Source organism: Erpetoichthys calabaricus, chromosome 11 (genome assembly GCF_900747795.2).
Source record: "Erpetoichthys calabaricus chromosome 11, fErpCal1.3, whole genome shotgun sequence".
Classification (NCBI taxonomy): Eukaryota; Metazoa; Chordata; class Cladistia; order Polypteriformes; family Polypteridae; genus Erpetoichthys; species Erpetoichthys calabaricus.
In genome coordinates, this window is record NC_041404.2 from 45,552,499 (window position 1) to 45,570,305 (window position 17,807).

Sequence of the window (17,807 nt, forward strand, 5' to 3'; positions counted from 1 at the left end):
TCTGAGAATGTCTACAAGTGACAAGGCCTGGTGTTATATTTGTAGTCAGAGGTGTACAGAGTGAAGAGAAAAGGAGACATCACTCTTTCTTGTGGGTCTCTTTGTTGTTCACTTTCGCATTGTAGATAGACTCCTTGAGTCTCACAAACTGCAGTCTGCCTGATGCTCACCTTTTAACAGGGATGACTGGATGCTACTGAAGGATGTTCATAATGAATGCCAAGTGCACACACTAAGCACTTTGGAGCACTTCTGAAACTTAGGAACATGAAACGCATAACAAACAGAAATGGCCACTGTTCTTTTTCTTTCTAGAAGCTGAGTATGAATTGTTACATTTTGCTCAGCCTAATTCAGGCTTCTTAGAATGCCAATGTCTAACTCTAAAATGTAAACAATCCATTCTACAGACCTTTCTAGTTGACGAAGAATCGAAATTTAAGGACACCCACCTGTTTATCAAAAGCAGACTGAGTATCCCGTCAGTAACAATGGAAGACACTGGAAATATCACCTGCATCGGGAAAAACGAGGCCGGCGTCAACAGCACCAGCACATTCCTGCAAGTGGTTGGTAAGAAAGCTCAAAATGGCAATCTAATCTCTTTTAGAAAATCTTCAAAGAGTTAGCACCACATAATATTTTTAAGTAGTGTTTTTGAAGAAAATTATGGATGAAGAGCTGTTCATGACTGATGAAAGGATGAAGTAAAATTACCTTCTGAGTTAAAATAAAGTAAAAGCAGATGTAATTAGAAAAGTTTAGTGTGTTTAATTAATAAGAATATAGCAATCCATTCACTGAACTCACAGCATTCAGCTTCATGGATGCTGGTGGAGAAGATACTATCCATAGACAACAAGCTTTAAGACAATTACTAAATTGTGACATATTTATCTTTTCTTTCAGATTATTTATTTATTTATTTTTGGTTTAGTCACTTATTAAAACTATATTACATTAAGATGTCCATAGGAAAAAATCATTTTAAGGGACAGTATAGTCAGATTTTTCAAAAAACTATCCATCCCTGTATTTTTATTACCTGTACACGTTTTGCTCATTTCACATGTTCTTTCATTTTGTTTTTTTTTTTTTTTAGTTTATTTTTTATTTTATGGTAAACATAAAAAATCTGTTCAGTATTTTTGGTAGCACTCCCTATAATGCATCTGTCATGAACTAGGAGTTAAAAAATACGCAAGTCTTAAAAGAACTTCAGAAAATGCACACTAGAGGAAGGGTTTCCTGTCAGACCCCTGATAGATACAGGGACAAACACAGAATCTTTGTAAAATAAATAAGATTTATTTTTTCACAAAAAAATGTTCTGTAATCCTGTGGAGCTCCGAAGAAGCACAAAAAGAGTAAAGGAGTTGCCTGAAACAATAAGGGAAACCCAACCAAGCACAATCTCAATGCAGAATCCAAGTATGAAGTCAAAAACAGAGCAGAAGGTCAAAAAATCCAGAAATGCAATAAATCGCAGAATAACGATAAACACAAATAAACTCACAGGCTCCTTAGTGCATTCACAACGAACCACTAAGAACTGTGGGAGACCCTTCAGATATATAGGGCAGGGGGCAGTTCCAGGCAGTGATTGACATGGTAGCCCCGCCTCTTAGGATACCACCCACAAAACATCATGAGAGTGAACAGCTGAACTGCAGCTCTACCAGCACTTTGATCAACTCTGTACTTCACCTGATAACAGAGGTGTAATTCAGAGTTAAGCTGACACCTCTGCAGAGACTCCTTCAGATGAAAAGCTGCACAAAAGGACATTCATTTTAGGCTTGTAACGAAAAATTGAGCTCTGTGATGAACACAATCAAGCACCAAAAATCAGGCATTAACCTCGATCCAGTCACCGGAGGATATACTTTCCTACCAAAACTGCATTCAACTCTTCTGTCTTCTTTTCGGAGAGCTGATCAATTGTCTTTGAACCAAAAGCCACCTACTGTCTTAAGTGCAAAAAGCTCACTAACTTTCTTTGGCCCTGAAACTACTCTTCATACAGCCTTGGAACTGGAATACCCTGAACTAGCTTTAATATCCACTCTTCTCACCTAAACGCTGTGCCACTGACAGAGCCAAGTCTGAAAAGACTGAGAAGCAGCCATTATGTTAAAAAGGTAGACTCAGAACCTACAGTCTTACACTGGAAAAAACCTAACAGAGAACTGAACAAAGCAATTCAACCCCACACCATGGACAAATGACCACGTAGCAAAAACCAAGAGCGAAAGAAGAGTCCTCCACTTGAACCTGGAGCATAAACATGCACCTCCACACAGCATTGAAGGCTTGGTATTGTAAAACTGTTTATCTGTCACCAGAAAAAATTAGAACTCTAATCAGTCAGTAAACAGCCAGCTTCTTCTGTTTTATGTTTGTCTGTCTTGTCTGTCTTGCCTGTCTGTGTCTTCTAAGCTATGGGATCACGTTTTTTATTGATAAAATGAAAAAGGAATACAGCAAAAGGAAACCAACAATAATAACTGATTTTTGGGGTATGTAAGGACAATAACTAACCCCATCCCTGACACCCACCTGATCTATCCCACCTCAGATAGCTACAGAAACACAATAAGGGAGAGAAAACAAGAGTAAACCTTGTGTTTATCAATACACTTCATTATTCTGTTTCTTATGAGTGCGCTTCAGTTGCTTTGATACACTTCGGAAAGAAAAGGAAAATAACGTGGGGGCCTTACCAAATGAATTTAATCAATTACTGGCAAAACTGATAATATGCTAATCTGCTGTAGCAACTCCTAATGGGAGCAGCCGAAAGAAGAAGAAGAAGAAGAAGAAGAAGAAGAAGAAGAAGAAGAAGAAGAAGAAGAAGTGGCAAAACTGATAATCAATTAACTGATTAATTAACATCAATCGATTCTTTTTATTTTTCTCCATACATATTCCCCACGTGGGGTGGTCTTTCCATGTCATCAATTCTGAATTTGGTTAGACATTTCTATAAAAAAAAATATTTTTCTACCTCCAGAGCTAGTAAACTTTTTTCTGGTACCACATCCCTATTGTTGGATGGCATGTTTTCATTTTTCTTCCAATTAATATTGTAATCTAGCACAGTGGTAGTGCTGCTGCTTTGCAGTAAGGAGACTGTGGAAGATTGTGGGTTCGCTTCCTGGTTCCTCCCTGTGTGGATAGCGCTTTGAGTACTGAGAAAAGCGCTTTATAAATATAATGAATTATTTTTTTTTTTTAATCTACTATGGGTTGGAAAATGGATGGATGGATATAATAAAATGCTAATTTGTGTGCATATGTGTGTGTGTGTCCACTCCCTCAGTGCAATCTGATTGGTCAGTTTAGCTTTTGGTGTGATTGGTTAGTTTGGCATTAGCAATGAGGTCAAGTGTAAGTGTAAGACACACGAAGAGAAGTAAACTCGTAGGAGGCACCCTGAGAGTCGTCTTCAAACATTGCGAAAGTATAAAAGTGGACAGAAAGGGGCTTGAAAGAGAAGACGAAAGGAGAAGTTCAGACACATGAGGATATGGCAGAAAGCCGTTTAAGGTATACGTAGAGCAAGAGTTAGCAAGTATTCTATGTAACGTGGCTAAGTGTTGTTTCAAAACTATTGCTCTATAATCATCAATGTGTGGAATGTTGATCGGACAGCATATACTTTTATGCCATATTATCCATATTATATTATTATCATACATGGTTTTGTGCATCACCAAAAGTTTCATATTGCCAGGATCAAGATGCACTTGAGTATATCTTTATGCTGTTTTTTTTTTTAGAAATTTAGAAAGTGTATGTTTCTCTTTTCATTCACTTTGTTTCCATTTTGACGTTTGCAGCTACATGTTGTCAAAACACATTGAATTTTGCTTGTTTGAATATTTTGACTTATATTATTTGTGCTGTTATTGACTTTTTGTTCTTTTTCACAACATCATTTTGTTTGTTTGTTTCCAATGCATTGTGTTACATGCATGCAGCCATGTTCTGTACAACAGTGACATCCATTGCTAGGCATTTGGGTCTCCACCAAGACAAGGAATTAAATGACATATGATGAAAGAAAATGCAAGACACGATAATGAATTGGGGCAAGTGCCTGCTAATTGACTTTTTTTTGTTATTTGCTACAGAGAAAGCCTACCTCAACTTTTTCAACCCCCAGAACACCACTTATGAGGTTCGAGAAGGAGACAATTTAGAGCTGAAGGTTCTTTATGAGGCATATCCACCAGTCCACAAAACCAAATGGGACACACCCAGCTCACACAATGATTCAGCTCACAAGGAAGTCTTTCACAGTTTTAATAACAGGTAATTCATCTATTGGCAGCAATGATGGGATTATGTTTTTTCCACAATGGAGTCTAGTATATTTAGATCTTTACCTGCTGCATTTACTTGTCCTCAAAAATTAATGAAGGGCATGACTTTCTGTCTAGTTCAAATGACCTTCCCCTTGCACTAATAACTTGCTCTCACAGCTTCTAACTTCCATAGTGAGTCACTGGGCATTGGCAGATGCATGGTTCATAGCAATTTCCTATAGGAGTGAGACTGCTGACCTCTCACCACCCTGATAATGGTATTTAATACATGATGATTCAGCACGAAATGCACAACACCCTCCAGGGTTCAAAATAACAACATCCACCTCGCCTTCAAGTTCAGGTCACATGGCAGATTTGTGAATTCATTTATTACAGCACCACCCATCGCCCTTTTCCAGATTACAGGAGTAAAGAGTGGCAAGTCGCCCAGCAGAACAAAAATAAGCTTTATCAGGCAAAACAGTGGAAGGTTAAATGCAAGAATGAAATGCAAACAATCTGTGGTGCCTTGTGGTGCTCCAGTGTTGCTCACATCCATATCATAAACCTCACAGATGGTGGTCTACTGGACAGAGAGCTCATAATTCATGACACCATAGGTGCATTCACCTGCGTATCTCTGAGCTTAACACTTAACAGAAATGGATGGGTGGTAATGAAAACACTGAAGTAATTAAAAGACATCATCCTCGCAGTGCTGCCAGCTTTGTCCTGGAGAGAGTAAGCCTCATGTAGGGGTATGGGAAGAAAATTAGAAACATTACACTAGAACTCAAAAACTGAAGGGACTTCCCAAAACACGTGTGAAAGGTAGGTGGAATATTTAAGGAACAGCAATGACAGCATGGCTCAGAGAACAGACCTATGGTATAACACCTACGTGGAGTAATATGCACTCAATGGAAAAATTTAAATTAGGTCAGTTGATAATTAGAGGTTTTTAGGAGCCAAAGAAATAGAGTTCATACAAATGGGATTGGAATCAGTGAAATTTATACTTGAAGGTTTAATTTCCTTTCTTTTGCTGTGTTTTGTTTTAACATAGATATGAAACCACCCTTTCCCTAAGCAGAATAAAACCAACAGAAAAAGGTCAATACACATTCTTTGCAAGTAATGAAAAAGTCTGCTCATCTGTGAACTTCCATATTGAGCTATACCGTAAGTGAAATACCAGTCTGAATGCCTTAATGAGACAGGTTGGATTTGTTTATGTTAATAAATGAAATTGCTCAGTTTCTCTGCCTTTTTAATTAAATATGTGTGGTTTTAGATGTTGAGGTTGTATCTTCTTATATAATACGCTACCGTGGCTGTCCGTTTGTCTGACCAGGACTTTAAATCACCTGTAGCTCCAAACCGTTTGACCTATTGACCTGAAATTTGGTACACATATACTACGTGACCTCTACTGTCTGCTTTCGGGTTGTGTGTGTCTGTCTGTCCGACCCAGAAGTGCGAGGCTACAGCAATGATAGACAATGGGAAAAAATGAAACCACTGACTCTGCATTTCAATTTTTTTTTCTGACGATTTCAATAGTTTCTAGGTGCCAGGGCTTTTTACAGCACAGGCTTACACAGCTAGTTATCTAATAATTCACTGTTAATGTTACAAAGTTGTAAATAATGCTACTTATAAGTAGTCAGCAAAGAGTGGTGGCTCTGAGGCTAGGGATCTGCACTGGCAATCGGAAGGTTGCCAGTTTGAATCCCGTAAAATGCCAAAAAGGGACTCTGCTCGGCCCTTAACCTGCAATTGCTAAGCGCTTTGAGTAGTGAGGAAAGTGCTATATAAATGCAAACAATTAATATTATTAAAATTAAGTGTAATTGAATTAACTCTTTGAGGGCTGAATATTTTTTCCAAACAACAGTTTCTGAAAAGCAATGGTTTCACACAGAAATCAACATAAAACATCTGTTGCTGCATGCTGTGGCTGCTAGTTTGTCAAGAATGTGTGGCAGACTTGCTGCCATGCTGTCTTTGCGTAGCTGGGGCAGTAGCAGCAGCGGTCACGGTCGCAGTGCATTGCAATCTGGTTTCTACCTCTTATCATTGTTGAGTGGCAGACCTCCTGGTGAACATTGCTGTAGGTGTGTCAGCTACATGAACCTGTTCAGCATCACAATTAGCTGGGGACCAGTCAGCTGGAGCTGGAACCTCACATTCATTTTCCATCACTTGTATCAAAATCGTAGTCCGACAAGTCATAGTCCAGTTCAGAGATAATAGGCAAAACTTCATCCACTGAGCATTTTGCTTTACCCATTCGCTTTGATCTCTTGCCATTATGTCAGTGCCATTTTTGCTTTTGTTTGCGCCTTACTACTCACACGAGCGCAGGAAATCTCGGTCAAACCAATGAAACTAACTTTCCTTCTAGCAACGAGACTCCAACTAAAATATAACGGTTTGGTTTTGTCGCAGTTTACAGTTGATTACCACCTCCTTTTGACAAAAGTCGACATCAGCCCTGATAGAGTTAAAATTGAAGTTGAATTGTGGGTCGAGAGTGCCTGAAAATGTCAGATGAATTGTTGTAAGGACATTCAAGCAATCAGGCTCTTTCATGTGGCTGTTTAGAGTCACAGTGGCTGCTGGTGTAGCTATCAGCCAAGCTTCTGAACATCTCTTTCATTTGAACTAATTTTTTCATCCAGCTGGTTGTCTTCATGACAGCATATGATGTTGTCTTTTGATTATTATTTGAGTTCTTGGTAATAATAAGAGAAGCAGCCACTAGTCATTCCACATACAGTTTTGCATGTAATTTCACAATCACGAAAAGCGAAGCTCACTAGAAAGAGATTTTGGAGATTTTATCGAGGGTGAAAAATAACACTTATATAACCCATTATAGGCTGGAACAGGTCAACAACTATCGCCATATTTTCCTTACAAATAAGACTCATCACAATTGTATATTCTACCTTGTGTGTCTTGCCTTTTTTATTTGTTTTTTGGTTGTTTGGACATTGTGGTTACAAAAGTTACTGGCGATTACAGGACCAAAATAAGCATTTCATCACTGCGTAAAGTCAAGTGAGAGTGGCACCCCAGACACATGCAAGAATTTGTAGTTAAAGTGAAGTATGTCTGTTTACAACTGCATTAACACGCATCAAAATTGTATGTCACTTTGACCACATTTAAAAAACAAAGGAGAATGAGCTGGTGATGGAACACGTAGATCACTTAGGTCAGAAACAGACAGTGATCACATTTAACACAATTGGAAATGGAAATGCATTTCCTATCTGCATACAATAATCAGGGGAGTGGAGAAGACAAAGAATGTCATTGGGCACATTACGTGACTTCTAGTCATAGGGCAGCGGTTCTCAAACTGTGGGGCGCGCCCATGTTGCCATATGTGGCGTAATTTCGCTATTCGTAGGGAAATTTTAAACTTGTAGCGGTGTATCGGCAGCAAAAAATATAGGAATAAATTTTATTAGGGTTTCAAAAAAACATTAGGGGTTAGTGATTAAAACTGTTATGAAAACTTGGGTCGCAAATACTTAAAGGTTGAGAAACGCTGTCACAGGGCATCTCAGACTTGCCAACTGGTGTTTCTCACCTTACCGCAAGACCATGTCTATTTACATGACTAAAAATTGCTGGGCAGGTCAAATATAGTGACTGCATGATGACTTAGTCATGTTTGTCCCTTTTTTCTAACAGTCAATAGCAGGCTTCCTGATGGAGCTGTTGTTGTACGAAGGGCTAAAAGGTATGTCAAGTTTAGCCGTAATGTCTGCCCTCGTTATTCTATTCTGTCACGGTACGTCAAACATGACACATCAGTCAGATGAGCCACTCTTCTGTTTGTAAGATCCAAAGTACTCTTGTTCTTTATTCCTCATAACTGCATTATATGCATTGTACTTCCAGATAAGCACTGTGATGGTTGATTATTACTGATAAATATGATTCTCACAAATTGATCATATTGAATGACTTCTGTCCTTGTTAACTGTTAGTTTTTGCCTTTAGCACTCTAAGAAAGCATTTCAATTAAAGCCTCCTGCTCTGTGACCCAGGACAAGGTTAAGTATTGATAAAGTGGACCAGTACAATCTAGTGTTACAGAATCCTGACTCCAAGGGTCTTGTTTATCAGTAACTAGCAAGGACATGAGAAATTAAACTAATCACGTATTTCTGTAATTGGCAAGTATATTTAAGAAGTGTTACCACCATCTCTAAGTCAGTCATCTCTTTCCTTGTATTGAGTGACTCCACATACGTGTCAGTAAAGGTGTTCTTCCCATCCTGGACTGGCTTTGTGCTTGTCAACTCTCACACGCATAGATCCTGTCTTTATGACTAATGGCAAAATGAAGTCTGCCTGATTTTGTCGGGGCAAATTGCAAGCTAGATTAAGTGAGTTACTAGGTATGTCATTCTATACAACTGTTAATAACAGGAGCTCAAATCTGACTCTCTTGGATTATAGAAATGAAAGCTATGACTGGAAAAGTCGTCTAATGTGACATGGCCTTTAAGCTTTAAGCCTTTAAGGGTGGCCTGCCCAGACACCTGTCCAGCTTTATAAAAGTGATGAGAGTGGCATGAGATTGTTCCCTAACCACAACCCTAACCTTAACTGTTACATTTTTTCCATCACAAATACTAAAGTTCTTTATGGTAGTGTGGCATATTTCCCTCTTCTCACTTTCTTGTTGGGTGATTAAGAACAATCAATTTCCATTCTAACTACAATTTTAGTAGCAGTTGTGCACTGTGCTGTGCAGATAAAAGTGAGCTGACAATATGGACGGTTTTTAATGGTGGGAGTAAATGTAATCCAGCTAAATTATATTTAGATACAATGTATACAATCTGTATCAGCAGTTTAAGTAAAAGAAGATTAAGAGGAGACAAGCGTTTAAAATTATGAAGGGTATTAGTACAGTGGATCGAGATTTTTACATTAAAATTAGTTTATCAAGAACATAGGGGACATATATGAAAACTTGTTAAGAGTAAGTTTCACATAAACATTAGGAAGATTTTCTTCACACAGAGAACCACAGACACTTGGAATAAGTTATCAAGTAGTATGGTAATGTCACGGATAAAACTTTCCTCCATCTACAAAAAAGGCAGTCATGGAGCTCAGATGGGAATACAAAACATTTTATTATTTGCACAGAGTTATGCACAGATGTCCCAGTCCATGGAGTGATAAATCAATTGAACAATTCATCTGCTTTTATACTTTTTCAAATTACTGTTACCTCATCTAATACATACACATAACAACCTCTTCCAATCATCTAAAGCCACCAGTAATTTCTGACACATGTCTATTCTTTCATTATTCTGAACACCGCTTTGCTAAGATGGGTGTTTAGCAGATTGTCCTACTGCACCACTTCATAGTAGAGGTGTATGGACTTTCTCAAAAGTGTATCCCCGCTTTCAGGAGGGTTGTTTGTTACTTGTTTACCTCATTCTAACCTTGGGAAATTATATTAGTAGCTTCTTTAAGATGAGGCAGATGTTACGCTTCCAGCATTAAGTTACATTTAGTAAACCCTTGGTTACATTCAGTCCTTTTCCTCATGCTTAATAACTTTAATAGATTTGATGTTATTTTGGAAGAATTAAGTGTATAAGATTGCCGAGCTTTGTTGAGCTGAATGGTCTTGTTCTTGTCTACATTTTTCTTAAAAACACATTTTGAAGGGGATCTTTGAGGAAACTAATGGTCATCGCAGACAGTATGTAATATTTTTTTGAAATTTAATGAAGTGAGATGTTTTAAAATGGTTCAAGGTCCAGATCCAGCCTATGAGCCATGAGCTTGACACCCTTGATCTTGCTGGTTGAATTTCTCACAGAAGAATGTTGCTCCAAGTCCATACTTTGACAGACATCATCTGTACAGCATGTGAGAGTGCAAATGGAGAATAGTAAGCAACACAAACTCCAATTAAAAGTGAAATTTAAATTAAATGGACAGCTGAGTGAGGATGTACAGTTATATTTAAAAGCTCAAAGTTTTAAAATTTAGAGCAGATTGGGTAGATAGATAGATAGATAGATAGATAGATAGATAGATAGATAGATAGATAGATAGATAGATAGATAGATAGATAGATAGATAGATAGATAGATAGATAGATAGATAGATAGATAGATAGATAGATAGATAGATAGATAGATAGATAGATAGGTGTCATGCAAAGGAGTGATGTAAGGGAATCGTGCCGACGCTTAAATCACTTCAAGGCCTTGTCAGTATTTCTGCTTTCTGCTGTGGTTCATGGCAAGGAGAGGTCACTTACCTGAAGGTGGACATAGTGTCTAGTAAAGTAGGATAAATGAATAAATAAAAATGTTCAGTATATAATAGTGAGTGACCACCCACAAGAATGAATAACAGGGGTTTAAAAGCCCAAATCTAAGCCAGCTCTATTTAACAGCAACTTTTGTGAAAAGAACAATGCAAACTATCATGGACGTCTTTCAAGTTCTTACTTATTTGACTTCAGTGCTCTTTAATTGTAGCCTTTAGACTTAACCTTATTCCAAAATGTGACTTTTTTGTCTGTCTGCTTTTTGCTAGAAAAACCCACTGTGTCCCTGACTACCGTCAACAGTAGCATTCTTGTCTGCAAAGCATCTGGCTATCCAGCTCCCAACATTAAGTGGTTCATATGCTCCAGTGAGGAGGAAAGGTAAACATCTACAAGGATATCTGTTAGTCAAGCTATTGGCTGCAAAGGTCTCCCCAGAGCTGCAGTGGATTCAGAAAGTATTCCAAACCCTTCACTTTTCCACACACTTTATTGTATTGTATATGTAATTGTTAATTGATAATTTGCTATTTTCAACCACTAATTTACACTCTGTAACCCATAATGACCAGATGAAAACATATTTACAGAAAGGTATGCAAATTTATTAAAAATCAAAAATTGAAATCCATCCTTCATATAATCAATCAGGACCTCTGCTGTTGCACTCCAAATTGTGGCCAGGTGCATCCTGTTTTAACTCTCCTCAAGATGTGTCGAGAACTTGGTTGGAATCCCCCTGAGGCAAATGAATTGATTGGACATCAGTTAGAAAGGCACAAGTGTATCTGTGTATATAACATCCCACAATTCACACTGTCAGGACAAAAACCAAGCCATAAAGTCCAAGGAACTCTCTGTTGACCTCTACAATGAAATTGTGGTGAGGCATAGATCAGGCAAGATGATAAGACAATTTCTAAAGTCCCCATAAACACAGTGCCCTCAGTTGTGAAATAGAAGAGGTGTGGAACCATCGGGACTCTTCCTAGAGTTGGCTGTCTGGCCAAACAGAGTAATCGGACAAGAAGGTCCTTGGAGGTAACCAAGAAACCAATGATCCATTTAACAGAGCATCAGAAGTTCTCTGCTAAGATCTAAAACCATCTCATCAGCACTCCATCAATCAAGCATTTATGGTAGAGTGACAAGATGGAAGCCATTCTTGATTAAAAGGAATATGACAGTCTGTTTGTACTCTGACAGGATGAAGAAAAAGATTTTCTGGTCTGATGAAATAAAATTAGGCAGAACTCCAAGTATATTGTCTCACAAATACAAGACATTGCTCATCACTTGCCTAATACCATTCCTGTGATAAAGCATGGTGGTGGCAGCATCATGCTACGGGGGCACTCCTCAACTATAGGGACATTCAGTCTGATCAAAACTGATGGAAGGACGGATGCAGCCAAATACAGAGAGGACCTTAAACAAAACCTGCTCTAAAATGAACGCCACCTCAGACTGGGCATGATTCAGCTTTCAGCACAAAAATGACTTAAAGCGTACAGCTAAGACAACACTGGAGTGGCCTAAGGATGACTGTCCTTAAGTAACCCAACCAAAGCCCAGACTTAAACCCCATAAAACATCTATGACGAGATCTTAAGATGGCAGTTTACAGACACTTCCTGGTTAATCTAATGGAGCTTGAGAGGAAGAGTGGAATAAACTGCCCAAATCCTGGTGGACAAACTTTGTAGAGACTTACTCAGGCTGTAATTGCTAAAAAAAGGGACTTCCACAAAGTACTGAATTAAGGGTCAGTATACTTCTATGAATGATAGATTTCAGTTTTTATTTTTAATCAATTTGAAAACCTTTCTGAAAACATGTTTTCACTTTTTCATTATGGATTATTGAGTGTAGGTTGATGGGCAAAATTGACAATATGTATCCATTTAGAATTAAATGTACAACACAATTAAGTGTGCAGAAATTAAAGGATATATTCTGAATCCACTGTATTTTTGTTATTTAGCTGCACACAGAAAGCACATTTAATACCAAATAAATCCTAACTCAAGTGTCGAGGAAAGAAGCATGCAATTAGTCATCCAAAAAATGCCATTATATTGACTTCTGTCAAGAGGACTGACTCCAAATGTCCTCAATCAATGGCCAATGAATGTTCATGGGAATCTCAACCTCTTGAAATGTCTGGGCTTGATCAAAGGAGTTCACATTCAGTTTTTGAGGGTCCGGTAACTTTGTTCCAACCAAACTCTTTTATTTATAAGCCAATCTTTGTCCATCACAGAACTTAATCTTTTGGCAATACGCAATCCAGTTGGTGGAGTCCAAAAACAGAACAAGGGTTCAAAATCCCAGTACAATAAATCAAAGCAAAACAAAGCAAAAGACACTCAAACTCACCAATGCCACAAGCGCATCCAATGAACTGCAAGGGACTACAGGTTTTCTCCAGCCCTTAAAGCTTCCTTGATGGTGATGTTCAGGTGGTCCCATCTTTTGGGGACCACCTACAGAACACTTTATAAATAACTAAAATAACATGGTGATGTAATAAGATGCACAAAATAATATAAATGATTAACCACAGTAACACTATTACCATATACAAAAGAATCAAAAATGGACAAAAAGACATGAAAAGGAAAATTGAACCCAGACTTAAATATAACACATACGCACTTAGTTATGGCCAAACTTGTCAGTTATTTAGACTGGGGACTTTATGAGTAGCCTGGAAATGATATCTGCATCCTGCAGATCAATACAAAGACAAAACATTTTGGTTTTATGTCTTTTCAACAGAGAGAACATACAAACTCCAGATACCTACATTGTTGTTATAATACATTTCTGTAGGTGGACTGACTTTTTATCAAGGCTCTTTCCTACCTTGCCCCCAGTACTCGTAGAATTGGATCAAGCCCACGTAAAACCTAAATAGGATTTTGTAGGTCTGAGAATATTGTGTTATATAATACTTTTTCTTCTTTTGTTTTCACAGATGCACACAGAATACCACTGATATCTCCGAACAACTTTCAGCAGTTGTGTATGTTTCTGAAAAACTCCTGTATGAAAACGTTGATGTAGAGAGTACAGTGATAATGCCAGAATTTAATAAAAGGAAAACCATGGAGTGTTTTGCATCCAATCTCGCTGGAGAAGGTTATGCCACCCACCTGACACCGTTAACATGTAAATTGGCTGTTTAATCTTATTTAATATTATGATTATTTTAGTTTTTATTATTGTTGTTATGGAACAGTGAGAAAGAAAGAGCTGAATTCTGAAGATCTAATTAGGTCCTCACAGAGTCTCCTCTGTTCAAGACTGCAGAGGTTTACTTCCCTTAGCCTGTTAAACCAAGCCTTTAAATTCAGGATGTGGGCATGGGGGGGTCAAATAATTCGACCTTTTTGTCACATGTGAACACCCCCCCACCCCACTACCAATATATATTTTATTAATCATGAGAATATAAACTTAATCCCAATGCAATATCTACTGCAATACAGAGTTCATAATAAAATACTCCCATGATATTGTACATTCTCAGAACAACAGGCAACGTAAGAAAAAAAGTAATATTATTTTAGGAAAATACGTGGAAAAATGTGAAAAGGATTAGCTTAAAATAAATAAAACACAAAATTCCTGTTAAAAAAATGTATTCATTCTTCACTTTTTCATATATTGGACTCAGCAAGTATTCAGACCCTTTCACTTTCTGAACAAATTATTGTGTTGCAGATTTCATTTTCAATTGATTAATTTGTTATTTTTGCCAATCAATCTATACTTAATAAACCATAATGTCAAAGAAATAACATGTCTACAGAAAGGTTTTAAAATTTATTAAAATCAAAAACTGAAATCTCTCCTTCATAGAAGTATTCAGATTCTTTGATGTGGCATTCCAAATTGAGATCATTTGCCTCCTGTTTGCTTTAATTCCCTATGAGATGTGTTTAGAACTTCACTGGAGTCCACCAGTGCCAAACTGAATTGATTGGACGTTGTTTAGAAAGTCACACATGTATCTGTGTATGTGATGTCCCACAATTCATAATGAATATTGGGGCAAAAACCAAACCATGAAGTCCAATTAACTCTTTGTATACCTCCATGATCAAATTGTGGTAAAGCAAACATCAGGGCAAACATTTCTAAAGCTTCAAGTGTTCCTAGGAGCGCAGTGGCCTCAATAATTCTGAAACACAAAAAATTTGGGACCATTAGGATTCTTCTTAGAGTTTCCCATCAGGCAGAACTGAGCAAACTATCAAGAATGAACTTGGTCGAGAAGGTGACCAAGAACCCAAAGGCTGGTCCCCAAGACACCAATGAAGAGGATGATCTTGGTGGTTCAATGCACAGTAGCATTGACATGGTGAAGGAAATAGTCGCTCTGTTTCCACTTGAGGTGACCTCTCTTGAGATTTTGGAAAAGTTCAGCCAAACATTTCTTTCTGTAAACATATAGTATGAAACATTGAAAAACATTTCATGGACAGTTCTCTGAGTTGGTGCTTGGTTGCCAAGATGAGCTTCCAGAAGAGCTCTGGCACCAATTAACCATGATAAAAATGTGGTACAGCATGAGCAGCTGTTTATTTCTACCTACATTTCTTGTCTCCATGATGACCAACGGACCCAAACATTTCAATAATTTTTTTTGTGAATATTTCAATAAAATTCCCTAAAAAAGTCATCCATAGGGAACAAGTTCAAAAGTCTATGTGAATGAACTTTTGGATTTCCCCTTCTCCTTGTAATACAATGTAAAATTAGGTTTTTTGGTCATTGTCACCAGATAGACAGACACATTTTTAGATTCTGGTGGGTTCCCTTTAAGGTAAATGAATTGCTAGAAAGTAAAGAAGATGGAAGAGTTAGCCAGGGGTTGGGGATGTTCCTTGGAATTATTGACTTCCCAGTTATGAAGGAAACAGACAGATTTGTGAGTACCCTGCAGACTTCTACAACACTTTCTAATGATTTCCCTATTAAAGTGTTGTGGCTTGATGGACCCCATCTCAAAGCTAACAAGACCATGGCAGGAACCATCTTAAATGGTATTGTGATTCACAGTAGGCACATTTACAACACGCTTTCACACTCACACATATTGAACCAATTTAGGGTGGTCAATTAGCTTAACTCACATGTCTTTGAGAGTACACTGGAGTAGGAAACAAGAACTTACATAAGCATGGGAGAATATGTAAACTCTCTCCCTCTGTGTCTCTTCCAAACTGCAAAATCCCTCACTGAGGAGGGATCTGCCACATGAGGTCTCCTTCCCCATTTATTTCCATCTGCTGAAACTTCTGCTGTGAGATGGAGTGCCTTCAGATTTTGGTTTACTGTATCTATCCATCTTTTCTTCTGCCGGCCACAACTTCAGTGTCCAGATACTTCGGCCTTCATAATCATTTTGACAAAGTCATTTCCCTCTTTCCTCTTTCATTTCTGCAAATGACCAAACTGACTCATACAGTATGTGCTTCATGCAGCTCGTCAACACCAATGGTGCCACAAACTTCTAGAATCTTCTAGAATCGATCTCAGCATCCTTATTTGAGTTCTTACCAAGAGTGGCCCCTCTTTTCTTCTCAGCGTCCATGTTTCTGCTCCGTAATACAACACAAGTCTAGTCATTGTTTTGTAAACCTACTGTTTAACTCTAACTGGCATTTTCTTTTCACGCAGAACTCCAGTCAGATCTTTCCACTTCTGCCAAGCAGCATTAAACCCACGTCTTACATCCACCTCATATTCTCCTTTTGCACTAATCACTGATCCTTGATATTTAACTGTTGTTTCCTGCATATTTCCTCTGCAGTCAGTGATGGTTAGGGGCTCCTCTATTTTTGAACACACCATTACATCAGACGTTCTGACATTTTTTCTTAAGTCCTTTACTTTCTAATGCCTTTTGCCATTGGTTTCTTATAGTTTAGTGCCTTCTGCTACGATCAGATCATCAGCATATATTTGTTCCATGGAATCTCTCTTCAGACAAATTCCCTGACTGCATACATGGCAATGATGACTAAATCATCAGATTTAGGAGACCAGACCCGTAATGTACACCATCCCAGATTTCAAAGGTTGTCGTTTCTCCGTTTTCACTTCTACCTGTTGTTTTAGCTCTTTCATAAATGGATTTGACCTCACAAATTATTATGTAAACTCCCCACAAACAAAGAATCAAAGCCAGGTACGTCGAGCTGTAAGAAATAATGTCCTATTTTTGAATTTAAGCAAATTATTTAGCTTTTCATTGAGATGATTTCATTATTAAACACTACCTTTAATATGTTACAGTGAGAAATATCAGCATTAAGAATGAACTCTTTACGCCAAGCATCTCGGCTTCAGTGTCCGTGGCGGCTGTGTTTTTCATCCTGCTGCTCTTCCTTCTGTACAAGTACAAAAAGGTAAGACTTGATATATTTGATTTCATGACACCCCCCCCCCCCCCCTTCACACTGCCCATCAGTATACCCCAAAATAAGTGTGATCTGAATTCATCTGCATTGTGCCCCCTGCCCCATCTACCCAAATAAGACAAAACAGTATCTGAGCTGGTAAAATTTCTGAGCAGGACTGGGCCACTAGACTAGTGAGAATCTGTTATTTTGGTTATAGAAGTAAATTAAATTTTAGAAAATAGCTGGGTGGGAGTTGTTGATTTTCTGTCTTCCTCACAATACTCAACTACTAATGCTGCCACCAGAAATCTGATGTTTGTAGTTATTTTGGTCACCATCAATTACAAGTTCTGCAGCACTGGAGCTTCTCCTACCATTTTGTTATGGAGAGAATGTTGTTTTAATTTCTTCCATGGGAAATTGTAGCATCCTTTTTTTCCCGAAGCTAATGGACAAAAAGACTGTGGATGACACCTTGGTGTCATATATACATAACACCATGAGATTCATACTGAAATGTCTCTCATAGGCTAGTGGCAACAGTAGAATGCCAACAGTCAACAATGAATCAAAAACAGCATCAGACATCAGAAACAAGAAATGTCCATTTACTTAGTTGTCACAATGAATGCTGATTGGGTAGAAGTTGTGGTCACTCAGGGGTGTCACTAAGTCCCATACTCCCAGACACAACTATTCAAAGACAGTTCCGAGTTTAAATAAAATATGCTTATTTAACAAAAGCAC

At 38.0% G+C, this 17,807-nt stretch overlaps 1 protein-coding gene across 1 annotated transcript in view; it reads left to right on the plus strand.

Moving 5' to 3' along the window:
• csf1ra (colony stimulating factor 1 receptor, a) overlaps positions 1-17,807 on the plus strand; it is a 156,260-nt gene that overhangs the window by 85,679 nt on the left and 52,774 nt on the right. Inside the window, exons 6-11 of the mRNA XM_028813046.2 lie at positions 411-573; positions 4,137-4,317; positions 5,380-5,495; positions 10,914-11,025; positions 13,625-13,818; positions 16,954-17,066. Of these exons, the coding sequence (XP_028668879.2) occupies positions 411-573; positions 4,137-4,317; positions 5,380-5,495; positions 10,914-11,025; positions 13,625-13,818; positions 16,954-17,066 (879 nt within the window). The remainder of the gene's footprint in view (positions 1-410; positions 574-4,136; positions 4,318-5,379; positions 5,496-10,913; positions 11,026-13,624; positions 13,819-16,953; positions 17,067-17,807) is intronic.